At 48.6% G+C, this 27,091-nt stretch overlaps 3 protein-coding genes across 5 annotated transcripts; 1 reads left to right on the top strand and 2 right to left on the bottom strand.

Annotated features, from left to right (window-relative positions):
* Nucleotides 1–71: 71 nt before the first annotated feature.
* wdr33 (WD repeat domain 33) lies at nucleotides 72–25,253 on the top strand (the record flags this gene model as incomplete). Of its 3 annotated transcripts, none has more annotated exons than XM_084480468.1 (21): nucleotides 72–2,016; nucleotides 9,357–9,577; nucleotides 10,205–10,273; nucleotides 10,395–10,499; nucleotides 10,851–10,946; nucleotides 11,407–11,558; nucleotides 14,058–14,155; nucleotides 15,841–15,967; nucleotides 16,800–16,954; nucleotides 17,199–17,277; nucleotides 17,508–17,618; nucleotides 19,028–19,122; nucleotides 19,343–19,429; nucleotides 19,518–19,657; nucleotides 19,920–20,072; nucleotides 20,200–20,778; nucleotides 20,967–21,018; nucleotides 21,490–21,820; nucleotides 22,558–22,742; nucleotides 23,031–23,273; nucleotides 24,265–25,253. In XM_084480468.1, exons 2-21 carry the CDS (start codon nucleotides 9,374–9,376, stop codon nucleotides 24,420–24,422), a joined length of 3,219 nt encoding a protein of 1,072 aa, XP_084336594.1. In that variant the 5' UTR covers nucleotides 72–2,016; nucleotides 9,357–9,373. The 3 variants fall into 3 exon arrangements, with proteins under 3 accessions (XP_084336594.1, XP_084336593.1, XP_084336595.1); XM_084480467.1 differs by lacking the exon at nucleotides 72–2,016 and adding an exon at nucleotides 5,727–5,914; XM_084480469.1 differs by lacking the exons at nucleotides 72–2,016; nucleotides 22,558–22,742; nucleotides 23,031–23,273; nucleotides 24,265–25,253 and adding an exon at nucleotides 5,727–5,914 and having other exon boundaries at nucleotides 21,490–21,824.
* Nucleotides 2,012–4,562, bottom strand: dusp28 (dual specificity phosphatase 28; the record flags this gene model as incomplete). The annotated part of the gene is made up of 2 exons (XM_084480472.1): nucleotides 2,012–3,264; nucleotides 4,215–4,562. The coding sequence occupies 2 exons, from the start codon at nucleotides 4,560–4,562 to the stop codon at nucleotides 3,160–3,162; spliced, it is 453 nt and encodes a 150-aa protein (XP_084336598.1). The 3' UTR covers nucleotides 2,012–3,159.
* A 442-nt stretch (nucleotides 25,254–25,695) lies between the features above and the next one.
* On the bottom strand, nucleotides 25,696–26,811 carry sft2d3 (SFT2 domain containing 3). The gene has a single exon (XM_084480595.1). It carries the CDS (start codon nucleotides 26,770–26,772, stop codon nucleotides 26,101–26,103), a length of 672 nt encoding a protein of 223 aa, XP_084336721.1. The 5' UTR covers nucleotides 26,773–26,811; the 3' UTR covers nucleotides 25,696–26,100.
* Between the last annotated feature and the right edge of the window lie 280 nt (nucleotides 26,812–27,091).

Here is a 27,091-nt window from a genome sequence, read left to right as displayed (position 1 = left end):
ATCCGATCTGTTCCGATGACATCAGCCATGATCGACAACCAATCAGGTGTTAGTGTTCCTCATAGTCCCACCCTCCCGCTGGAATATGACTGGTGTGACCGCTGTCGATCATCGGCTGAGGGCTCAGCTCTATAAACACGGGCCAAGGTGAACAACAAACGATTCTAATAAAATAAGTTGTAATCATCCAAATATTTTATTTCAATGTTTTAATGCACAGTGTCTACAATGGCAATTGCTTATTTGCATAGTAGAACATAGCTTATTGTTAGCTTATTGTAAGCTTACTGCTATCTTACTGCTAGCTAAAGGCTAGCTGACTGCTAGCATTATGCTGGTATTGGCAAAGTCGTACAAAGAATGGGCTCTGGAGTCTGGAGATATGTTTAGGTCTAAATCAAAGGTGGGAATTCCATGGGTTAGTTAAATAGGCCTTCACAACATTCACATTTGAACCCTGGATTGAACCACCTCTGATATATATAACTGGACTCACAGTGCAAATAGGCTAGCATAGAGTAAGTATACACAAATATCCTAGGCAATTCACCACAGCTTAAGACAATATTCTTCCCTGATAAGTATGGATGCTCTAGTTGGATGTTTTGATGCACTTTTTTTGTTGTTTTAAATGTTTTAAAAACACTTGTGGTTCGATCTACTGTATATCTCTGTTCAGTCTGTTTTTTATTCCCTCTGTATTTTCTAGTATTTTGGGAGTACTTCACAATGAGAAGGTTAAACCTGAGATATCGTCACGACATACAGCACTAATGTATACACAGCCAATTAGTTCACCAATTAATAATGAAACTAATTCTATACTACTTCTGTGTATTCAACGTGTGTCTTGTGTCGATATACTAACACAGACATAGCCTCTAACTTTAAGACTGAATAAGGTTTAGACAAACATGTGTTTGTCAAAAGGAGGGCGCACACTCCTTAAATACAGTGATTTATAAGTGTGTGTGTGTGTGTGTGTGTTAGCTATAGATTAAAAAACGTTAATGATAGCATTGGACTATTTTAAACCTTATTGATCTACACACATAATTTAGTTAAAGACATCTAGTGGTAGTAGCAGCTGCAATGTGAATGGCCTTACAGCTGACGCGTTTGTTATTGCTGTAGCTCTTAAGACTTATTCGTAAAAATGTATTTTTGCCTCATTTTCTGAATTACTTAAAGTGAATAGCTTATAATTACAAAACATAATTTATCACACTAAAAATATAGGATTATATTTATATTTAGTTGTTTTTAGCTGAAACTTTTTAGCCACTTACTTTCAGACACTAACTTTTAGTCGAAGCGTAGCCCTTTTGTTTTTTAATTGTGTCGTTTTGCCGACAACCTTACTGCTGTTCATTTAAATGCTTGTGCTTTTCTTGATTTGTATTTTTTAATAATTCCCTGAAATGGGAATCGCATCTGCAGCGTATTATTTAGCTACTATTGCAAATGACGCTGTTATTATATTATATTTATTTTATATTATTTTGATGATTTTATTTAAATTTTTTACGTAAACTTATTTTATACAGTCTGTGGCCCCAACCTAGCCACGGAACTGACGAATCTCGCAAGCTGATGTTTAATTTGCTTTGCTGATAAGGTCTGGCTCTCCCCTCATACAAAAAGATGTCCGCTCAGCACGAGATGGACCGACCAATCACAGCCGTTTATCTAATATGAGGCGGGATTAATATGAAGGCGCGCCATAGAGGCATTTCCAACCACCACAAAGATTGGGGCCGCTGATGTAAAACGGTTTGTTTATGCAATCGCACAATCGAGACAGTATTAAATTAACTTCATGGTATATTTTCGCTTAAAGAAGAAGAAATTACTGCAGCTTTTGTTGAGAACATGTTTTTTCATCGCTCAGTGCTGCGTGAAAAGTTGCTCTGATTGATTGAGGGCCATTTTGCTCTGTGCCCGTTGGTGACGCCCTTTGGAAAATCGAAAATGAATAGAGAGGTTCCAGACTTTGGCAGTTTGCAGTTCCCCCAGGTAAGCAATGCCAGGCTAGTCCTAACCTAGCGTTGAGTTAAAAACAAACCCTTGGTTCGGTTGGATTCGGAGCCAGTGTTTGCATGGCTCATTAACATTGACTTTGTTTCAAACACAAACTTCCTAAATTGCGCACCAATGATTGGCGGTTATTAAATACATGCAGAATTTTGATCAGAGCACAGTAGGATCCAGATAAGCACATACTGCCTCCAAGTGGTAAGAGAGAGAATTGCAGTGTCTGTGTGGCGCGCCTACAGCTGGCAGCTATGCGCAGTTATGTCAAAGTGCGAGATTACATTTGCAATCGCCATATATGTTTAAAATGAAGTTGGGAGGAAGGGTTCAAAAAGAAAAAACGTAAGGCCTTTGAATCCGTTGATAATGATCTGTGTCAGCACTTGAATGTGGTCAGGTTTCCAGTGTCTGCGGAGACTCTGTAACAGATACTGCAGCAGTTCTGCTTTCACAGCAAAAATGTCAAATTGAACAGAAGGTCAACAAAAGTGTTGCCTCAGGCCTCAGAGACGGAAAGCAAATAGAACCGGCCCATAGAACAGGGCTGTGAGCTAGCCTCTAGCGCCATGCTCGATTGCAGAGGCGCTACACAGCGCCTCTGCACTGTGGGCGTTGTAGTTGAACCAGTCAAGAACAGTCATGTCCCATGGCCGAAAAAGTAACTGTCAGTAAAAAAAAGCCCCAGGTTAGACTTAAATAAACCTAAATACTAGTCCCCAGAAGAGGTTAGGCTTAAATAAACCTAAATAGTAGTCCTCAGAAGAGGTTAGGCTTAAATAAACCTAAATAGTAGTCCTCCGAAGAGGTTAGGCTTAAATAAACCTAAATAGTAGTCCTCCGAAGAGGTTAGGCTTAAATAAACCTAAATAGTAGTCCTCAGAAGAGGTTAGGCTTAAATAAACCTAAATAGTAGTCCTCCGAAGAGGTTAGGCTTAAATAAACCTAAATACTAGTCCTCAGAGGACATCATTGTTACATGAAGGGATGGTAGGGCCGGTTGAGTTCCAAGAAAGAACAAAAAATTAAAATAAATAAATAAATAAAGCGAGAATGATGATAGTCTAAATGGGCCGCGGTGGTACCAGGGCCGGTGTGCGCTAGAGGTCGTAGAGGTCGGTGCCATCGTCAGTCGGCCCCCCCTCGCCTCGCTCTGAGCTCCTGCTCGTAGCGGACCAGCTGGGCCATGAAGCCGGGGTTGGGGTCGATGACGTGGCGAGCTGTCTTCACCTTCTGCAGAGGAGGAGGAGGAGGAGGAGGAGGAGGAGGGAAACAGCACGGGTCAGGATTTAAAATTCGATGAAGTCAAGTGGATTCTTCCAGCTGTCCGGGAGGCACATTGTGTTAAGGGAGTTGGTAATGGGGCTGAACGATTAATCAGAGTCAACCCGACATCGCAATGTAATAGAGCGCGATTGGCCAACCGCAAAGGCTATTTAATAGTTATATAAAGATGTTATAATAAAGCAATTCATGAACCAATTAATCTCAACACATAGGCCTGGCCTAAAGGAAAGAGCAGTTTATATGTTGACTTGCTTGTTTAGTGAATAATACAGAACACATGGAACTTTTAAAAGCAAAATCTAAATATTGGTTGAAATAATCGCAATTCGATTATTTCCCCAAATTGTTCAGCCCTAGTTGGTAAGGTCGAGGAATCTGTCTGAACATCACCAGGTTTGTATCCAGAACCTTTCATACTGGGAGTTCACCCCCCAACCTCTCGCCTTAGATCATCCTACCAGTGGCGATTTTAGACCGGTTTTAATGGGGGGGCCGAGATGGGGCCGGCTTTTCTGGGGGGGGGGGGGGTGGATCGCGGACAAGCGCTATTGCAGGCACGATTGTTGAGGGGGGGGGTGTGGATCGCGGACGAGCGCTATTGCGGGCGCGATTGTTGACGGGGGTGGGGTTGTTCGGGGGGGCCACAGGGGGGGCCGGACTCAGAGTTACGGGGGCACTGGCCCCCCCTGGCCCCCCCCTAGAACCGCCACTGCATCCTACCCTGGCACCCTAAAACGATTCATCTACGGGGTTGCGTTAAAATATCAAATACACTCCCCGGAAAAGCAACTGAATGTCAATCGACCAATCAGAACAAGGCACACACTGAAACAACCGGCCACACTATAGGCCTGCATAGTAAGGTTAGCTCACCAGGCTAGGCTACCGCGGCTCACCTGCAAGGCGTCTCCCAGCGAGAGCTTCCTGTGCTTCAGGAGGTACGCCACGCACACGGTCGCCGAGCGACTGCGGCCGTTCTTGCAGTAGACGACGGTGCGGCCGCCGTGCTCCGCCTCGCTCTGGATGGCGTCGGCGCAGCGGTCGAAGTGGCAGTAGAGGTCCTCGTTGGGGTCGTCGTACACCGGGATGCGCAGCATGGCCACGTGGTCGGCCACGGGGAACGGCTGCTGCCTGGACACGTTGATGCACAGCGTCACCGCCTCCTGCTGGACGAGCTCGGTGCTGCAGGCCGAACGCGCGTTGCTGATGAGTAAGGCCCTGGTCACCTGACACAGCTGGAGCATCCTGATTGGTCGGGGGGGGGGGGGGGGGGGGGGGGGCGGGCGGGAGTGCGCTGCGGCCGAGTTGACCCTCACAGGGTGCCTTACTTCTGAAGCAGAAGAAGTAAAAAGAGATAAGGTTAAGTGGTACTTTACCTAATCCCAGCACAGAAGTAGAAATTCAAAAGAGAATGCATATATATCTATATGCACAGTTTAAGAAGTAGTGTTAACGTAAAAAGATAACAAAGAATATCAAAAGTAGCAGAGGTAAAATAAAAACATAACAAGAAATAAATTGAAAAATATATTAAAAATAACAATAAAATATATAAACACAAAAATGCTACAAACGAGTAAAGAGCTATCTCATTCTCCTCTAGGTAGGCAATTCAGATCCGAGGTCACTGGTGTCCTTTGCTTTAAATATACAAATCTACATTTTAAAATTCTCCATTTTAAAAGAGTTTAAAACATTTTAAATCAGCCATCGTCTGTATACTAAACGTCCTCACAACCCCTCACTCTGCACGCCTCAACTGGCTCATCAAGGACACTGCTACAATATTCTGACAACTGCATCCAATCACAGCCGAGCTCTCGCTGCCCCACAGGTCAAATCTCTCTACCCATATATTTTTAAATAATATCGTTTTTCATTGCATTCCAATGATATTCTAATTGATTATTGATAAGCCTTCACCCGTAGAGGCGGTCTGGTCCCGAGTCCCCCTGACCTCGCTGTTGTTGAAAGCAGGCGGACTATTTTTACTGCTTGTCTCAGAGCTGCCCGCTCTGCTGTGGCGCTCCCTGGGTCCTAGTGCCGTTCAAAATAGACAGTAGTTGGCACTTTATTTAACGGCACTCACTGGTCAACTCAACAGCATGACGGGGACAAAAAAGTAGACTTCGAAACTTTAATTTTGATAAATAAATAGGGTCGTTCATTGAGAAATGTTTTCTCAAATGTGGATTGAAGCGTTGTTTAGAATATTTGGTGTCACAGTTGGCCTACAGCGTTGTGTGATTTATGACCTCAAAAATAGTGACCGGTTCTGAGAGAAACTGAGTGCGCGCGTGCGTGCGTGAGTGGCGCGCGTGTCGCTCCCATCGCTCCGTCTGCGTGATGACGTAACACGACGTGGTTGGCGAAAACCCCCTTTCCCAGAATGCATTTCTACTCCAAAAGCGAGCAGCTAGGAGGAAGGGGCGAGATGACGGCGTCAGCGGGGTGGCTGAAAAAAACAAAAAGAATGACATGCCGATGTCCGTTTAAATAAACTTTAAGACGCACCCCGTCATACATAGAAGAAGAGCTATCTGGCTCGTTTAATTTGTAGCTAGATCTAGCTATCTCTGCGTTTGGATTATTGTCGGTGAGTTTCTAGCAGCGCGTTGTTGTTGTCACGACTTCGACCGGGCCGCCATTTAATTATGTTGTCGAACCAGAACGGAAACCTCCGGACGCGGAGGAAGAGGGAGACCTTTAACATGTGTTTTGAAATGTTTTTATGCCCACACTGCCTGATGTGATGTAGAAGTTAGGACTAAATAAAGTGTTGAAATGCCACAGGGATTTTGGTCCACCAGCAGTGTTGCCAGATTGGGCCCAATCTGGCAACACTGTCCAACAGTCCAGTTAGCATGGCTCATGTTAGCCCCGAGCTAACCCCCCCTTAGCCGCAGTGTAAACACGACCCAGGAGCCGTGAGCGGGGTCCCATCCTGGCTAAATTAGGAGCAATGCATCCCAAGAACACATTGGAAACAGTCGGTGGCCGTTGATGGATCGGGGTTTGAACCCACCACGGGTAAACGTGCGGGTTTCCCCCCGGCAGTGAGCTAGCCATGGTTAGCACCGTGGAGGTCCCCCAGCGAGTCTGAAACAAGGAGAATCCTCGTGGTGGTAGACCACCACTAAACCGATAACTAATCCTCCACCAGTGGATCAAACTGGACTGATCTCCCCCGGGCTACAGTACCGGTACGTCCGCAGGGTGAGGGCTGCAGAGAAAGGCTCTAAATGGCAGTTTGTGTTCCTTATTTGAAGTGTTTGTGCGTTTCTCGTTGTGCTTGGTTTCAATCCAATGTGCATTACAATACTTCTGTGCACCTTTTCTAGAGTGGGTTGTTTTCTGATGCTCTTGTATGCACTGCATTTTAACGTGTTCACTGTTTTGATGCGTGGTTACACAGAATGTCTTTTTAAATGTGTTGATTGGTGTGCTGGATTTGCGTTGTGTCATATAAGGTGTTGGCGCGGGAAAGTGTCTTCACTCACTGTTGCTTACATGGTGCCCCCCCCACACTGACTCCATTCCTCTCCTTAGGATTGATAATACAACTTATAGTAGTATTTTTAGAAGTAATATAAATTATGTATATTAGATTTATTTTAATTAACATTTAATATATTTTATAAAATCATACTTCATTAGAAAAGTAATACTTGCAATTCTTCAAAAAAAATTTAGTTTTTTGAAAAACTAGTTTCAGAAATACTTTCAAAAAATGAACCTAAACAATACAAAGACACAGGTATGCCTTCATACTTTACTAACTCTCCCGTGGGCCATATTTATCTTTATCTTTGCTGTTAATTGTCTGGTTGATCTGCTCCTCTGGGCCATTTTGCTTCCTCAGTCAGGTTAATAAATGCTACTCTTAAAATTATGGTAGAAATAAACTAAAAACACAAATCAATCAAACCGAATAAAGAAGATCCTTTTAGCTGTTCTATAGAAACTCAATTCTTGAGTTCTGTTAATCCGTCTGAGAAATATAGTTCAGTGGTCAGTTGATAAGTACTGTTTTAGGTTTAAAACTAAATATGCACATTATTTATATAAGTATGTATATTTATAGGTTAAACTTAAACCCATATTTTCCATGTTGTCTTGTAGCTTATTTGAAGGTTATTTTTTCAACCTTCAAATATGTCTAAAAGTGAGTAAAAGTGAGTAACTTCAATCTCACTAATACAGAACAATACATCTTAGTTTATGATATGGTTAATTTGTTTTGTGTTCTGGGTGACAATCTGATATGTATTGAGGTCTTAATATTGGAAATATTATTAATATCTGATGTTAAATGTTTTATGAAATATTTAAACGTGAGCCTCTAGAACAGTTCAGCAAAAGCCTTAAGAATCTTCACATAATCAATGCCCTCGACATGTGTAATGTATTTGGTTATTAAAAGGCAATGCACATTTCTTGCTAGTTGGGAGTTTTTTGAGATTTGATCTATTGTGGTATTTTACCATAATGGACAACATCTCGGAGCAATGGGAAAATAAGTTGTATTCCACTTATTTTATCTAGAATTTATGCAGTTTTAGAAAAACATTCCTCTAATTCAAAAGTCTGGTTCTGTGAGCATGTTGAAATGGTTTTCCTAAAATGTTCATAAAAATAATTAATTATATTCTGTAGGATTTTCACTACGGATTAATATTTAGTCGCAGTCCAGGTCTTGCTATGTTAATTATTATAATTATGTGCCCTCAAGTCGTATTTTTCTTGTTTTACCTATAGTGCACCCTGGCAATAAAACGTAGGTAATGTTGTTGTGTTGGAATTCAAATTCAGCTTTAGGATGGATTTCCTATCATTATGATTACGGTATATGCCGCATAGAAATTTAGATTTATATGCACTTTGAATCAATGTCTGTCACTCAATTGTTCAGTAAGTCCATTGTTTGCAATATTAGACAGATAAAGTGAGTGATTCCCTGGTTCCCCTTTATTCTCCTGGTCATGCTGTCTATCGCCTAGCTTGGAGGGAAACTGCTCCGGTTGTCCTGAATAATCAACAATTGTACATTATGAAAGCCTTATTTTTGGTGTGACTACCTAGTCTTCAGTGATGCTGATTTATACAGCATAATAATTTGTCAAAGAGTTTGACATGTTTTTTTATACTCTTCCTTCTGATGAAACTGCTGATGTGTGTGCTTCATATAGTAAACTATGCAGAGTTAATCTTGGTGTGAAAATCAATTTTTTTTAATCATGGTCTACCTGACACATTGCAAGTTTAACGTTTAACAAAGAAATTAAATCTGTACTGCGCTCCGATCAATGTGTTTGATTTAATTAAATATTCAGCGCTTTGATGAGGAAAATGTCTGAAGTAACATTTTAATTCATATTTTTTATTCGTGCAAAACCAGAAAAAAATGTTAGATATAATTCCCTCATGGTCCCCTCAGTTTGGCACATTGAGATGTTAGTCTTTATTTAAATACTATTTAACCTAAACAAACAAACAAATGAACGCTGCAAAATTAAATAATTAAATTTAAAAACAAAAGTTCTGCAATAAGTGAGTCCTAAAGCTTCATTCAATCCACTATCCCTCTAAATGGTGAAGTCTACGGTCTAGCTCTCTGTGGTCTAGTGAATCGAGTTAAGGTGTGTTCAGTGGAGCCCCCACACTTAATTTGATGTCGATCGGGACAGGGTCTTGTTTAATGAACACAAGCACTCCCTCGCTGTCCATACAGATATTATAAAGACAAAGCAGCGAGCGATACCTCAACTTTAAGTCATTTCACGGGTTGATCTGATGCTTGTAAAAGCGTTTACCAGGATATCGATCAAACCCCATTTATTGGGACACTTCTATTTTTCACTTTAAACGTCCGTCATGTGTGTCGGTTGAGCATCTGCACCGTACCACATCTACACATGTGTTTATTTGTAAGCACATATATATATATATATGCTATAGTACATATAACAGACCTCTGATGACGCCTCCACTCAAACCACCCCCCCCCCCCCCCCCCCCCCACTCCGTTGTTGTTGCAGGTGTCCCGGGCGTCACCATGGCGACCGACATCACCTCGCCGCCGCGGTTCTTCCACATGCCGCGCTTCCAGCACCAGGCGCCGCGGCAGGTGTTCTACAAGCGGCCGGACTTCGCCCAGCAGCAGGCCATGCAGCAGCTCACCTTCGACGGCAAGCGCATGCGCAAGGCCGTCAACCGCAAGACCATCGACTACAACCCCTCCGTCATCCGCTACCTGGAGGTACGCCCCGGCCTCCCACCTCCGCCGCCTTGTGTTCATCACCTGCCTCTAAGTTGTTAACCAGCATCTTCGTGTTCCTAGCCTGCTTCTGTGTGTTCTCCACCTGCCTCTGTGTGTTCTCCACCCGCCTGCCTCTGTGTGTTCTCCACTCGCCTGCCTCTGTGTGTTCTCCACCTGCCTCTGTGTGTTCGCCACCTGCCTCTGTGTTCTTCACCTGCCTCTATTGCTTTTACTGTTCAAATCAACTTATTTCAATCCCACTTGCGGCTGTTCATACGCCATTTCCCAAACTACCCTGTAGTGACATCACAAGTGGGAGTATGACGGGTCAATCATCCTCCCCAGTGGAACGCACCAACCTTTAATCTGGTCTCCCCATCGTACATCTGGTGTGGACAGTCCCACTTGCGATGGCACTGAATTGATTTTAAAATGGCTTAAAAATGGACAACCTTTAATCATGTTGCTTCACCCGCAACAAGTCAGTGTTTAGTTGGAGCCGTCAGAGTGTGTCCCCTTATCGAGGTCACGTCCCCTTCCCCTCTTTCTTCTCACCCTCGCTGTGTATTTAAAGTCGGGTCACCTCGCTGTCACTCTTAACTCTAAATGTCCTCCTTGTCTCGGCAGAACCGGCAGTGGCAGCGGGACCAGCAAGACCTGAGAGCCATCCAACCAGACGCCGGCTGTTACAATGATGTCAGTACCTACAGTGTGACCATCAGCAATGACTCCTTGCATTTAGAGTGTGTGTGTGTGTACTCCACTCTTTGAGAGAGGTATGTGTCTAATGTGTGTATGTGTACGTGCACACCCCCAGCTGGTGCCCCCCATCGGCATGCTGAACAACCCCATGAACGCCGTCACCACCAAGTTTGTGCGGACCTCCACCAACAAAGTCAAGTGCCCCGTGTTCGTCATCAGGGTAAGAGACGGCCCCCCTCCCTTTTCCTGTACGTGTGCATGTCCAATATGGCTCCCACTGCACTCCTGCTCCTCCCTGGAAGCAGGGACCCCCCCGACTCTGCGGTCCTTCTCAAGATTTCTTCCTTGCTAATTATGGGCGTTAGTAAATATTGGGCCTGTTAAGCCCTTGAGACTGTACCTGTCATTAAGGGCTATACAAATAAAACTGAGTTGAATTCCCTGCTCCTTGGAGCCATGCATCTGGCTTCACGGTCAGTCACGTTGGGTTAAAGTTAAAGTGTCTGCTCCGTGACTTAATGGCAACGTCTCCTCCTGTTCTCTCCCCCCTCCCCCTCCCTCCCCGGTCCAGTGGACCCCCGAGGGCCGGCGCCTGGTGACCGGGGCCTCCAGCGGGGAGTTCACCCTCTGGAACGGACTCACCTTCAACTTCGAGACCATCCTACAGGTGAGCCCCGCCGAGCCCTCTGTGAGCCCTCTGGACCCGGCCCAGCCCGGCTGCTGGGGCCGCTGGGCTACAGCGAAAGCTAAACCGCTACCGGCAGCTTAACGACACGGGCCTGGGTTCACTGTGGAGAGTAGTGTTTAATGAATGTCTACACTATACGAAAAGAACATGGCTTTTCCCCATGTTCTTTCGGTCGAGTTATCCAGTTCTGTATTCTACGTTTTATGTTTTGTTGTTCTGATATGAGTACATCTATTGGCATACATTCTGTGTTCTATTGACCTGTGTTCTAATGTCATACATTCTGTGTTCTATTGACCTGGGCTCTAATGTCATACATTCTGTGTTGTATTGACCTGTGTTCTATTGACCTGGGCTCTATTGGCCTGTGTTCTGAGTTCTACGGGACCCTGCGCCCTGGTTCTGATGCGTTCCCTGTCCCACTGTTGTCCCCCCTCAGGCCCACGACAGTCCGGTGCGCGCCATGACCTGGTCCCACAACGACATGTGGATGCTGACGGCCGACCACGGCGGCTACGTCAAGTACTGGCAGTCCAACATGAACAACGTCAAGATGTTCCAGGCACACAAGGAGGCCATTAGAGAAGCCAGGTTTATACCCCATCTACCATTTTCTGTAGTCCATCCCAGTCGCTCGGTACTAGCGTGTTTCTCCTCCTGTGTCTGCTCCACGACGCGGTCCTTAGCGACGGTCGCCGGGCGTACGGGCGAGCGGTCGCAGCGCCGCGCCGATCTGTTTCTGATATCCCTCGTGTTGTTGCTCTCTGTGCCTGTGGCTGTCGAAGCTGTGTTTCATACTTACCTTTATTTATTCCTGTGTACAGAAAACGCAAAAAAGGTTGATTTTTCTATTTTCTCTGCAGTCTTGTTGAATAAAGTGATGGTTATCCTAAAGGTAAACACCTGTCTCCATGGCTAGGCCCGATGAGATTCAGTCTGACCAATAAAGTTGAGCCGAGGCATGTAAACCTTAACCAATAAAGTGCCAGCGTTTCAGAACCAATAAAGCATTGAGTTGAGGGTCTCAGAACCAATAAACACTGAGTTGGAGGGCTGCCCTGATAAATGAGGACCAATAAAGTTGCAGCATGCAGCAGGACGGTTCTCCGACACAACTTCCTGTCCCCATACCTAGTCCTGATCACATGACCCCATGGTCTAACCCAACGTTCACACTATTGTTTACCATGGCCCCATCGAGCTTGTAAGCCTCTCAGCTAAATCTAGCAGCTTCTCAGCTAACAGCTAGCATTGCATCATTGTCCCTCTGTGGTCCAGAACCAGAACCTCCAGCTGCAGTAGGCATGTGCCACCACTAGGGAGCAGTGGAGGCAGTAGCCAGGGGGGCCAATCAGAAGCATCGCTGGTCATGTTGGCTCAGCATAGATCACAAGCTTGTTCCAATAAAGTGGTTTGAGTAATTTTTGTGTTGCTGCAGACAACACAACAGAGTGTTGAGCGTTGACAGTAGCAGTAGTTAATACACGTAGTGTTTCACACAGACTGTTGGCTGCACCCTCACCCCTCCACCCAACCCCCCCAACCCAGACCCTTTGCTGCTTTACCTCACCTCCACCCTCTTGGACTAACTGACGGTGCCACAGTGAACCTGTGAGAAAGGGTTTAAATAAAGATCCACCACCACCACCTCCCCAGATCAGCAGAATATGGCCTGCCACACATATTGACCAGGGTTTCACATGGTCTAATATTACCATCACATTTGTGTTTTTACCTTCAGGTTTTACAGTCAAATATGATCTTCCCAGGGTCTGTCTAGCTGAGCAGACTTAGGGTGTGTGTTTGTGGGTGAGAAGGCATGTAGGTGATTGTTGGGGGTAGGGTTTAGCAAAACTAACAAAATCAATTCATCCTAACCAGCTTCCAATTTAGACGGGGGCCATTTGACTTTTACCCTGCGTGGATTAGATTTGGTGGGGTGTTTTTGGTTCAATGTGAGGACTGGGAGATTTACAGGACATGTCAGTGACACCAAATGGCCAGCAGATGAAGCTGTTTCCAATGTTTCCGCCTGTGATACCAGTAAGAGAATCAATTTGGTGCTGTTCAAGGTCTGAGCACAAACACTACAGAGAGTTGGACCTGAGGATGCAGAGTTAAATCTTTTTGAAAGCGCAAGAAAGCTCCATTGATAATATTTCTAGCTGTTAAGCGCCAGTGTGGATTTGGGCTGTAGGGCATGAGGTCAAAGGTCATAAACAAGCAATGGCCCATGCTGCCTTGTCATCACTATGAGGTCTCGCCCACACCCGCCACTCCCTCACTAATCGGACACAAAAGTGAGGGAGCGTGAGTGAGAGACCTTTAGAGTGAGTGAGCTGGTCGGTGGAGCCTCCTCCACCTCTGGGGTTCCTCTGATGGACAGCTAAACCCTGTCCTGGTGTATCTCCTAGGCTCAGACGACATAGAAGCTAATGGGTAGGAGTGTTTCTGGTTGGTTCAGCTGTAGGGTGCTGTGGTGGATCTCTACAAACCGGAGACTGTTTGCGTCTGTGGACACTGTGCCTACACCTCCACCTCTATTGGTGTGCTTGTTTCTGTGGATTAAGATTAAGAAAAGGGCTCCATTAATCCTCAAGGGTAAATCCAGGATGAGTTGTGGTAAAGGCTCACGGCCAGTAGAAGGACCGACGCTGCCCCCTTGAGGCTGGTTTGTCACTCACTACCCACCTGGAGATGAATGACTTACTGTAGTAGAGCACTGGCGGTGGTCAGTCTGGGGGTCATGTAGCCTGTGTGGTGGTCGGGAGGCTCCGTGTGGGGGTCAGGGTGGACCTCTGAGGGTCAGGGTGGATGAGGGTTAGGGTGGAGCTCTGTGGAGGTCAGGGTGGAGCACTGTGGGGGTCAGGGTGGAGCTCTGTGGGGGTCAGGGTGGAGCTCTGTGGGGGTCAGGGTGGAGCTCTGTGGGGGTCAGGGTGGAGCTCTGTAGGGGTCAGGGTGGAGCTCTGTGGAGGTTAGGGTGGAGCTCTGTGGGGGTCAGGGTGGAGCTCTGTGGGGGTCAGGGTGGAGCTCTGTGGGGGTCAGGGTGGGTGTTGTGCTGACGGTCTTCCTCTCCCTGCCTGTGTTTAGCTTCTCGCCCACCGATAATAAATTTGCGACGTGCTCAGACGACGGGACCGTACGCATCTGGGACTTCATGCGCTGTCACGAGGAGAGGATCCTCCGAGGTCAGTCTGCCTCACACACACACCTAAACATACACACACACGTCAACACGTACACACACACACACACACACACACACACACACACACACACACACACACACACACACACACACACACACACACACGTTACTCACAAACATGTCAACAAGCACACATAGGTTACACAAATACACACGTTACACCCACAAACACGTCAATACACACACCTTATATACATGTCACACATGCTAAAATGTCAACACATACTGGTTACACACACACATGTCCACACACGTTATAAGCATACACGAGCATGCACACATTACACGCACACACAACCACACGCATATGTCCTCGAATACACACATTCGTCATCACACTTGCACACATTTTTAAACACCTACATCTCACAAACGCACACACACCATGTGTCACACGCACAAGCATTTGCATGTGCACACAATATGTCCTGACCCTGGCCCGTTGAAGCTGCTTAAATCAGACACCAAACACAAACACTATCATCTCATGTACACAAACCTCACACATACTCTGGTTTCTGGCATACACTGCCATTAGAGCCCAGTAAATTGTAAAATAAAAATAAAAAAAGTCTACTCAAAAGATTTCTCGCCCCCTGCTGGTGAATTCATGCAAAACCAGCTCATGCATGCACTGATATCACAACGTAGGCTGGGAAACTCTTGTGATGATCATTCAGGGGTGACCCATTACACTGGAGGGTTCATCCCTACAGCTCAAAGCAGATGATATTGTTTCAGTGGAGAAAAACACAAAGCGTGAGTGTAGCTTGGTGGAATACTTCAGCTCGCTTCAGACGGTCTGTAAATTAAAACATTATGTGGAGCTTCCACGAGAACAGTGTTTCGCTAATAAAAGGGTGTGGCTGTGATTTGATAGATGGATGTTGTAGCCAAGGTGCTGAGACATGACCATACCCACATCCTTCCGCACCAAGTCCTCATCAGAACGTAGCACGGACCACCGCTAACACACTCACATGCATGGCTGGAGAACCAGGAACACACCAGGACTTTCAATCAATTTTTTGGGGGGAATTTGAATTGGCAACACACAATTAATTGGAGTGACTTCAAACTACTCATTGATAACATCTTCAGTGTGTAAACCGTACAATTTTTTCACAAGAACACTAATATCATAATACACCAAGAAAAGGTTTATCTTTTGGTCACAATAGTTTACAATAACTGGTTAACTCTGACCTGAATAAGGCCAGAAAACCTTTTGATCCCGAAGTAATTCTAAAATGTTAAACAAGCGACGCATCTCATATCTTATATTATGGGATGTACGAACAATACCCTGCATCCAATGTCTTGACCTCCCAACCAGTTGCTGGTGAACCAGGACCTGAACAGACTAACCCAGCTGTCCTGCCAGTTCACACCATTACAGTCAGGGCCCTCATCTCCACCTGGCCAGACCCAACTCGTAGCACCACCCCTTCATTCACGCTGACATTAACAGCACCACCAGCCCAGGACCCTCACATTCTGGACACACTGAACACGCATCACACTCCCAACCTTTTCCTTCTTCAAAGCTGTTGTTTATAACGTTCGTCTTCCTCCGAGCCTCGACGACGTTTGGCGTGGATCCTGACAGCCTCTAAAGAGAGCTGCATATCTGAGCCTCTGCTCCTCCTCCTCCTCCCCTCGCAGGTCACGGGGCTGACGTCAAGTGCGTGGACTGGCACCCTACCAAAGGCCTGGTGGTGTCGGGCAGCAAGGACAGCCAGCAGCCCATCAAGTTCTGGGACCCCAAGACGGGGCAGAGCCTGGCCACGCTGTGAGTTCTGCTCCTACCTTCACAGTGTGGAGGCGTGGTACATGATAGCATCCAAGTGGTACATGATAGCGTTCAAGACGCGTCTGTCTTGGACTTTCCCCACCAGCGCGCAAAGCGGTCAGAGGAAGACAACGCAGGAAGACAAAAGCTGCTGCCATCAGTGAGCGTGAGCAGCTAGCGGGAAACATCCATAGTGTGTCTGCACTCTGTATGTTTCCTCGCTAGATGGTCATGCTCATTGATTAACACAGGAGTGGATTGAAAGCGTTTCTCATCCGCTCTGTCCCTCGTGGGCTGGTGGGGAACGGGCTTTACAGCTGAGGCTAGGGGTAAAACATGCGGTCAACATGGGAGCGATGACAACAATGTCGAATACATCAACAGAAAGTGGTTAATGCCGTAACTGGATTGAGTGCCGGGGAGCGATAGGAATCTATGATGTCTCTTGCACTGAGTTGTGAGAGGCATCGTAGGTCATATATGCAAACACAGTCGTCCTCGTGTTCAAAATGGCCTGAATGTGGTTGAATTGATGCATGTGCTCTTAGTTACCTACTTTTTAGGGTACAGGTACACTACAGTTACAGGGCCCCGTATGTCACGCCTATAATCAGCAGATCACGTCGATCAGTGTAGAATTGGGCTGATCGCAGAGCAACCAAACTTCACCAAAACCATGTATTTTTATGTATTGAACTGAGGCACCATTATTAGTAGTTTGCAGGACAACCTGGCTGTGTGTCTAAAAGACTTCAACACAACCCACTCACCAGCCTCAGGAGAACCTCACCGTCCACTGTCTCTCCCTCCACGTCCCTCCCCCTCTCCGTAGCCACGCCCACAAGAACACGGTGATGGAGGTGAAGTGGAACATGAATGGTAATTGGCTGCTCACGGCGTCACGTGACCACCTCTGCAAGCTGTTTGACATCCGCAACCTGAAGGAGGAGCTCCAGGTGTTCAGGGGACACAAGAAGGAGGCCACAGGTACGACTGGTCTGGTGCTGGTGCTGATACTGGTCTGGTACTGGTACTCGTCTGGTACTGGTAGTGGTGTGTGTGTGGCGTTTTTAGTATGGTGTGTGTGTGTGTCATATGTGTCTAGTATGACGTGTGTGTAGTGTATATAAGGTGTGTTGAGTATGTCGTTTGTGTGTGTGTAGTATAACCTGTGTGTGTGTGGTATGACCTGTGTATGTAATCTATCCTGTGTGTGTGTGTGTGTGTGCAGCGGTGGCCTGGCATCCTGTCCATGAGGGGCTGTTCGCCAGCGGCGGGTCGGACGGATCGCTGCTCTTCTGGCACACGGGGTAACCATGACAACGCTCTGTTCCTATGTCTAATACATTCTCTCTTCCATATATATATATATATATATATAACCATATATGTAGATATAGATATATAGATATTGATATAGATCTTATATATAACACATGAGACTACTGATCACGCAGAGCGCCCCACGGTGATGAGCTGATGCCGCTCTGACTACGGCGTGTGTTTGTAACAGCCCGTCTGTTTGTTTGTTCCCCCTCAGTGTGGAGAAGGAGGTGGGCGGTATGGAGATGGCTCATGAGGGGATGATCTGGAGTCTGGCCTGGCATCCGCTGGGACACATCCTCTGTTCTGGCTCCAACGACCACACCAGGTACCACTCGTCAGAACCCCACGCACATCCACTCACAGAGAACCAACACACATCCACTCACAGAGAACCAACACACATCCACTGATAGAGAACCAACACACATCCACTGATAGAGAACCAACATACATCCACTCACAGAGAACCAACACACATCCACTCAGAGAACCAACACATCCACTGATAGAGAACCAACATACATCCACTCACAGAGAACCCACACACATCCACTCACAGAGAACCCACACACATCCACTCACAGAGAACCAACACACATCCACTCACAGAGAACCAACACACATCCACTCACAGAGAACCAACACACATCCACTCACAGAGAACCAACACACATCCACTCAGAGAACCAACACATCCACTGATAGAGAACCAACATACATCCACTCACAGAGAACCCACACACATCCACTCACAGAGAACCAACACACATCCACTCACAGAGAACCAACACACATCCACTGATAAAGAACCAACACACATCCACCGATAGAAAATCAACACACATCCACTGATGGAGAACCTTTAAACATACACTCATCCAGAACACACACACATCCACTCGTACAGAACCCACTCACGAGAACCAACATGCATCCACTGACGGAGAACCCACTCACATCCACTCATGGAGATCCAACACACATCCACTCACAACCTCCAGCCGGGGATGGCTTCCTGGCAATCAAACACAACCTTTGTGTTTGAATCAGTTGGATTAGGCTTAGTTTATTTCCCCCTGCACAATCAAGAAACGTCCCCTGATCGTTTACCGTTGCTAAGCTACGTCATACTGGCCGTGTCTATAGTACATTATAAAACGGGTGGCTTAAATCAAGCGATCTGATTGGTTCCCAACTGTTGTATAATGAGCGTATACACACAGCTATGACGCCCATTCAATTTACAGAGTCCAGTATCACTCCGCGCCTAACTTGAACTGTTGTTTATTTATATATAAAAGCAATAGCATAGTTCACTGAAGCCTAAAAATATGCTGATTGCTGGAGAGGGTGGAAATGTTGTAAAGCAAATGTTACAAATGTTGTAAAGCAATAGGCACACGGTGAGTGAACTGCTCGATAGTAGGCTAAATTGCCGGCGAACCAAGCTACCGTCCTAGCCTTCTCTCTGAAGGACGCTACAGTGTGTTGCATAGCAACCGCCGCGCACTTTGCAGGCAGCCAGGAGGGACTACTTTTTTGTATTTGTTTAAAAAATGCTTGCCCGGTCGCCGTCCCTCCACTGCACATTGGGACGGACAACGCCCCTTAACTGTGGTATAATGAGAACAGTCCACAGCCTGTCGTGATCTATTGCAATGATGGCGCCTTTTTAGATAAAAACCAGCAAGAAGGCATGTTTAAAGGGGTTTCCTGGGTGCGTCTCCTCCGCAGTAAGTTCTGGACCAGGAACCGGCCCGGGGACAAGATGAGGGACCGCTACAACCTCAACCTGCTGCCGGGCATGTCAGAGGACGGCATGGAGTACGGTGAGTTCAGGGGGCACGGCACCACCAGGGAGGACACACACCTCCTCCAGGGAGGACATACACATCCTCCAGGGAGGACACACACCTCCTCACCCAACCTCTACTTCTATCATTTGAGGTCTTCAGTATTCAGAACATAAAAGCCACCCTCTACAGTTGATAACAATATCCTTGTGTCTTCTGAGCTCACCGCTAGCGTTGCCGTCCTCGTGTGTTCCAGATGACATGGAGCCCAACAGCATGGCCTCCATCCCTGGGATGGGCATCCCCGAGCAGCTGAAGGCGGCCATGGAGCAGGAGCAGAGCGGTAGGAGCCCCCCCCCCCCCCAGTCATGTGTCCGCTAGCCCGCCGGTGGTTTGTGTTGTGACGTGATGTTGATGTTGTGGGCGACCAGGGAAGGACACGGCTGCGGAGGAGGAGATGTCCATCCCAGGGCTGGACTGGGGGATGGACGAGGTCATGTCCAAGGACATGAAGAAGGTTCCCCAGAAGAAGGTCCCGTACGCCAAGCCCATCCCCGCTCAGTTCCAACAGGTAGGACTCCCCTCTGACCTCTCTCCTGACCTCTGACCTGCGATGAGAAGCGATCTCTACTCGTCTTTGATTTGTGGTTAACAAAACAACATGGACTAAAAAGTGTGTGTGTGTGTGTGTGTGTGTGTGTGTGTGTGTGTGTGTGTGTGTGTGTGTGTGTGTGTGTGTGTGTGTGTGTGTGTGTGTGTGTGTGTGTGTGTGTGTGTGTGTGTGTGTGTGTGTGTGTGTGTGTGTGTGTGTGTGTGTGTGTGTCTCTCTCCAGGCGTGGGCTGATAACAAGGTTCCTCTGGTGCCCCCTGGTGGAGAGATGCCCAAGGAGCGCAAGGTGGAGCCGCAGAAGGCCGACGGGAAGAAGAAGAGCCAGGCGGAGATGGAGCAGGAGATGCTGCAGTACACCAACCCCATGATGATGGAGGTAGACGCACACGCACACACACACTCACTCACAAGGACGTTTAAGATGTTAGATTCACTTTCCCGAAGGCTATGACTGTAGCGTTACTGATGATCTCTCGTGTGTGTGTGTGTGTGTGTGTGTGTAGCAGATGAAGATGGACGGCCCCCCGCCAGGCCAGGGGCCCATGCCGCCCTTCCCGGGGCCCGGCTGCCCCATGCCCCCTCCCCCCCAGGGGTTCCCCCCTCAGCAGATGCCCCACAACATGGGGCCCCCAATGGGCCCCGGAGGCATGCAGCCCCCCTTCATGCCTCAAGGACAGATGGGGGCCCCATCGGGACCCCCGCCCCACCAGGGGCCCCCTCAGAACATGATGGGACCCACGGACCACCACGGCCCCCAGGGCATGCAGAGACACCCGGGCCCCCACAGGAACATGGGCCCCCAGGGGCCTCACGGCATGGCCCCCGGGCCCAGAGGGATGCAGGGACCCCCGGGCCCTGGCAACATGTTGGGCCCTCCTCCCCGAGGCATGGGGCCCAGAGACGGGTCCCAGGGGCCCCCACCTCAGGGTGGCATGATGGGCCCCCCGGGGCCCATGATGAGGCCCCCGCTACGGACTCACGGCAACATGTCCAACAACTATGGGATGGGCAACATGCAGGGCCCGCCCCCGGGCGGGATGCACGGGCCCCCAGGAAACATGCAGGGGCCTCCCTCCTTCATGGTGAGAACCTTAGAGGAAGTGAAAGGAGTAAACGGTGAATGGGTGAATGGATGAATGGGTAAAGGAGGGTTGGCCAACGTCTGAATGGATGAATAGGTGGAGGAGAGTTGGCCAACATAATGTGTTGGTGTGGTCGGTCTGGCTGTGTGTTAATGTCACCTGTTTGAATCTGTTTCCATGTCTCCCAGGGACAGAACTCTGGGCCGATGATGCATGGCATGGGACAGCAAGGACCCAACGGTGAGAATCTAAAAAAACCCTCAACGTAACGCCATAGAGCCTCGAAGGGAGAGACTCCACCCATTGTCTACGTGCATAGAACCGCTTCTCTTACACAGGGAACACAACTACCAACCTTAAAAAGGGAGGAGAACTACCAACCTTTGCGTAGTACTGTAAGCCCAAACTAGATAGAAACTAGGGCGGTGTGATATTAGAAAAAAGTTGTATTGAGATATTTTGTCTTTCTGCGATACGTATTGCGATATGACATAATAATTATAATAAAAAAATAAAAAAATCCTCTATTTGTTTATGAGAACTGAGAACCATACAAGGTTATTTAAAATAAAAACATATACATTTCAGCCTATAGCGATTCCGATACAAATATGATATATGGTGCAGCCCTAATGGAAACCGTAACCTCACTTTGAACAAGGAACACCAGCTCTCAACACTGATATTCCTGTGATGTTTTACTGTCTTCAGGAGATCCCAGGGGTCCGCCTCCTAACCACCACATGGGACCCCCCCACGACCGACAGGGCCCCGGCGGTCCGGGCGGGCCAGGGGGTCCTGGGGGGCCAGACCAGAACCAGGGGACCTACTGGGGGGACAACCAGCAGGGGCGACGGGGACCCCAGGACTTTGAGGGGGGCTCGGACTTCCAGGGGGGCAGAGGAGAGGAGGGATGGCGGCAGGGAGCGAACCAGGGCTACCAGGGTGGAGGAGGAGGAGGGAGAGGAGGTGGTGGAGGGAGCTGGGGCAACGAGGGGTTCCCCCGCGACGGAGGAGAGTTCAGGGGCCGCAGGGACATGAGGTAAGCCTGCTCAGCTCGGGTGTTTCTAGACGGAGTAAAAAGCCGTCCTACCCACCATGACTGTTGTATTCATGTACCGTATGTAGGACCAAGTGATGAGAACACGCATCTGCATTGATTACATCTAATCAATTATACGTTTAGCCTCTATCCAACGGTTTAACTGAGACTAAGGGCCTGTCCCAATTCTCCCCCTTCCTCTAGATTTGAGCCCTAACCCTAGATTTTGCGCGTTCCCGCGAAAGGGTAGGGTGTCCCAATACTTAGGGGAGCAAGGCGGAGTGCCTATTTTCCCTTAAAATCAACCCTTGAACGCTAGCCAGCTCGGGAGCTGACTTGCAGCTAAGGGCACTCGGAGCAAGTGTTCTCGTCAAGGGGAGAGAAATGGGACTGGGCCTAACCTTCACCCACGTTGCAGTTTACGTGATGTTAAAGATAAAGATATAAAGGTTTACGTGATATTAAAGATATAGATATGATGGTTTCCGAGATGTTATAGATAAGGATTAAAGGTTGATATTATAGATAGAAGATATGCAGGCTTACGTGATATTAAAGATAAAAAGATTTACGTGGTATGAAGGTTCATGAAAGATATAAAATATTGATATTGATATCACGACCTACCAACACTTTAACACACAGCGACAGGTGAAGCTGAGGGCCGGTCCCAGCGCTGTATGTATGATGTGTTGTCCATGAAGTGCAGTCCAGGCTGACCGTCCCGTCTCTTCCAGGTTCCGGGGCGGCGGTCCGGGTCGTCCGGGGGCCCGTGGAGGAGGAGGAGGAGGAGGGTACTCCGAGGAGTACGGGGCCCAGGACGATAGCTTTGAGGCCCCGGACGAGATGGGCCGCGGCTGGGAGGGCGGCGGCCGGGGCAGACCCCCCCGCGGCGGAGGACCGCCTCGAGGTGGAGGAGGAGGTACGGGACCCGACAGAGTGCATTGTGGGTCGGACGCTTGTGCCAACACCGCTCTGCTGGGCGGCGGCGGTGCAGAGAGAGGAGGCGGGCGTGCACGTCTGAAAACCTCAAGTGTGTGTGTGTGTGTGTGTTGGGGAGGGTGTGTGTGTGTGTGTGTGTGTGTGTGTGTGTTTGGGAGGGTGTGTGTGTGTTCATAATGTTTGTGTGTCCATAACCTGTGTCTGTGACACACAACATATGCAACACGTTCCTAATGTGTGTGTGTGTGTGTGTGTGTGTCCTCTCCAGGCCACGAGGGTTACCGCGGTGACGGCCAGCCGATGCTGGACAGCTCCTCCCCCGGTGGGCGCGGGGAGCGGCCCCCGCCCTCCTCCATGCAGGGTATGGACATGGCGTCCCTCCCCCCCCGGAAACGGCCCTGGCACGACGGCCCGGGCACCGGGGATCCCCGGGATCCCCGGGACCCCCGCGAAGCGCCCGGGGGAGGAGGCGCAGGAGGAGCTGTGGGAGGAGGACCTGAGGGAGGCGGAGGTAAGGGGAACCGCGCGGCTCGCGAGGCTCTAATAAATCAGAGGGTTCTGCTCAGAGATGTTCCGATAGCATTTTTTTTTTTTTTCCTTCCCGATTCCCGAAGATCTGAACTTGAGTATCGGCTGATACCGAGTATGTACCGATACAGCATCTAGCATCGGAACGACTGATGGCACTGGTTCTTATTGAAGGGTTCTCTCACGATGACGGCAATGTACAGTCGCTTCACTGAACTATGGAACAAAAAGCATTCAGAACTAGATCATTTATAATCTGTAATTATAATACATTTGTATTCTTCTAGTTAAGCGTGAGCATCCATGTTTTTGCGACTGGGTAGCTCAAACACACGTAAGTCGGAGATGACGCGTTTTCCATTCCGACTTTTCCAAAGCCAACCAATACCGAACGCAGCCTAAAGCCGGCCACACACCGGCGCCGAAGCGCCGCGGTGCGCAGTTTACGAGTGTCAAATGCCGCCCCTAGCACCAATAGGAAGCGTCGCGCTGCAGCACCGTTGAGATTATATTTTGAAAGCAGCAGATCAACAAACATAGTGGGTATAGGCTACCATAACGTTATACCAGTTGTTTTATGACCTCATATATGGATCTGATGCCCATGATCCTGTTTGATTCTTGTTGCATTGTTGAATTATTCGTCTACTGCATCAACAATCTCGATTTTCTCTGCCTGTGTAGGAAATTAGTCAAGTGATGGTATCGGATCGGATAGACATGCATACTCGCCGATACCCGATACGGCAGTATCTGAGGAATTTCCGATACTGGTATCGGAAGAACTCTAGTTCTGCCTCATCAACTATTGTTTCCACCAGGAAAAGCAAAGCACATTTAAAGTTTGACCATTGACGCCCGTTTTGGGAAACCGCTAATCCCGGGAGGGTGACTTCAAAGGGTTCAACTTGTGCGCAATTTCTTTAAATTTTTCTCCAGAGTGACTGGAATTGAATTGTTCTCTGTCCCGACAGGTCGCCCCCCCCAGAGAGGCGAGGAGGGGGGCTACGGGCCGGCCGTCCGAGGAGGTCGGGGGGGTGGCGGCTGGGGTCCGGGAGGAGGAGGTGCAGGAGGTCCCCCTCTCAGGAGAGGAGCACCCAGAGGAGCACCCCGCGGTGGCCGCGGCCGGTAGTGACTGCTCCCCCCCCCTCACCACCCCCCTTTCACATTGGTGTTGGGTGTCCCGCCCACTGACCTGGTTCACACTGGCCGCCTCTGTGATGATTGACACAAGACTTGACCAATGGGCCGGCAGGGTGTACAGATTTAGTTTCTGAATCAGTGAAGTAGGATCTTTTCATTTTTTTTTCTTCTTCTCCACCTCCTCACCCCAGTGGATAAGACTTTGTACCAGACGTGAGGCTGTGACCAATGTGCGTGCCCATTGGCCGAGCAACACAGCGACCATGTGACCTCAGAGCGACCTCTGTCATGTAAATGAACGCGGACAACCCACCTGCGGAGCTGTCGGCTTCCTGTTAGTCCCCGGTCCGCCCCCCCCCCCCCCACCACCAGGCGTCACGTATGAACTGTGTGACTACCCCCCCCCCCCCCCCACCCCTGAACCCTCGGACACTTAACACGGGTCGGCCGGAGAAGTCTCGAACTCTTTAGTCAGAACCCCTAGTTTCACGATGCACCGAGTTGGACACCCGACTGACGTGGCGGCCTGGGCCGGCGGTCCAGGGAATGAATCATCTCTCTGGTCGCTCCTGAAGCCTCGTCTCGGTGGAGTCCCGACACGCCAGCCGTCACGTGTGCCTCCTAGTGAGGACCTCTGCATTCCCCGGTCCGCTCCGTTTATTTAAGTTCATTTTTTAATTGTGATCAACGGAGGACATCAAACCTCACCCCATCCCGGGTACCTTCCGATCTCGGGGTGTCCTTCCTCTGTTTGTAAATGTACAGTTTGTCTTGGGTTGCTTTTGTCCATTTTGTATAAGACTATATTATAGAGTTTGTGCAAAGTTTACAAAACCTGTTCTTGTCTCAGTCTCTGATTTGTGTGATGACCAAATAATCAGTGTAACCTTTATCATTTAGAAACTGCTTGCAAATTCTCCACTCATAGTTTAAGGGTACATTTATTTAAAACAGTAAATATATTTCCACTGCATTAACAGTGGAATGTAGTACTATGTGTACATATCCAACCAGTAAGTCAATCCCCATGCTCTTTGACGTGGTAATGCGTGCATTGAACATCATGGAGAACGTGGAACAAGGTCCAAAAACATCCGTCATACTACCGCATCACTTCACATCAGCCACTAACAACGTTTTTCGTAAATGTTAAATTCTGCTCCGCTCACCCACGAAGTTAAACTTTTTATGATTTTCTAAAACTAATAACCATCTGTTGATTGATACAACTTCAAGAGACAATCTCACTTGATGCATAACTTTGACGGCAACTTGTGCGATGTCGGTACTTCGTAGCGACCGCCGTTCTGTAAATATCGCGATATCTTAACTGAGATGGTCCTCAAGACCACCAGAGTGACCACAACTTTGAATTACTGTTGGGAGAAAGTGGTGTTTAGACGATGGATCGGGGCTATTCACGTTTTATTGGTTAAAATCACACCCCGAGAGACAAAATTAAACAAGTTCACGTATTCAAAATGGAATCAACAGTCACAAGCTGTAGCGTACAGGGTTCCTTCTGACAACGAAGGGGCCCTTCTGAACGCAGTGTTGCCAAATTGGGCCCGATTTTCCGCTCAATCTGACAACACTGGCTGCACCCGCCCGGTCCGGGCCGCAGGCACTTCAAGTCCAGTCCAGTCCACGTATCCGCAAACAAGCCCTCAAATCGGCATCGTTTTCCCGGTGACTGTCCTTTTAATGGCAGACGCCGCCATGCCTCCCAAGAAGCGGATGCCTGCGCTGCCGCCGGGCAGCAGAGACACCACGTACCCGGCGAGGACCGCCACCTGGAGCACGGCGCCCAGGGCGGTGAGCACAGTGCTGTGGAGGCCGAGGGCGGCGTACAGCGTGCCGCCCAGGCTGCACAGGTACACGGCCGCGCCGGGGGTCGGGAAGCCGAACAGCTTGCTGGGTCCCCGCAGGAGGGCGGCCCCTAGGATGGCGAACAGCGAGCCGAGAGACCACAGGAGGGCGAACTTCCGCGCGTAGAGGAGCAGCAGCGGCGCGTACAGGGCCGAGAGTCCGAAGCACAGCGCCGAGAAGGAGATGCACACGCCGGCACCGACGATGCGTTGTTTGCGACTCATCCCCGGCAAGCAGGGGTCGGGTTCCGTGGACCAGGGCCAGGAGAACCCGCCGCCTGAGCTCTGAGCTCCCGCTGAGGTCCCCCGACCGCCGGGGAAGGGACTCGACCACTTCCCGAACCAGCTCCCGGGTACCGAGTCCGTCTCGTCCATGTCTATGGCCGTGCTGGAGCCGGACGGGGAGACGGTCTTGGAGCCATTTTTGGACTGGGCCAGGTATTCTTGAAGTTGCCTGTTGAGTTCGGCCATATTAACGCCGAGCCAGCTGAGCTTTGTTGACAAACTCGATCACTGTTGGAGCCCGGAAGTGAGGCTGACACGTCGGTCGACGTCACAACGTGTGACGTATGAGCCAATGAAAATAAGATTGGCTGTGCGTTGGTTACGTGAGAATGAGCACTTTATATCTACTGAGGGAACGGGTTCTCTTCCACGGAGGCTTCAACCACTGGCAAGACAGAGCTCCACATCGAGCTCTGTTATCGCCGCTTTTGATGTGATGATCAATAACATGTTATAATTGTGTTATAATTAGGTGACCTCCACCATATCCTACAGTGACCATGGG

Source organism: Micromesistius poutassou (assembly GCF_964030765.1).
Source record: "Micromesistius poutassou genome assembly, chromosome: 16".
In the NCBI taxonomy this organism is placed as follows: domain Eukaryota; kingdom Metazoa; phylum Chordata; class Actinopteri; order Gadiformes; family Gadidae; genus Micromesistius; species Micromesistius poutassou.
This window is presented reverse-complemented; position numbering and strand designations above follow the sequence as displayed.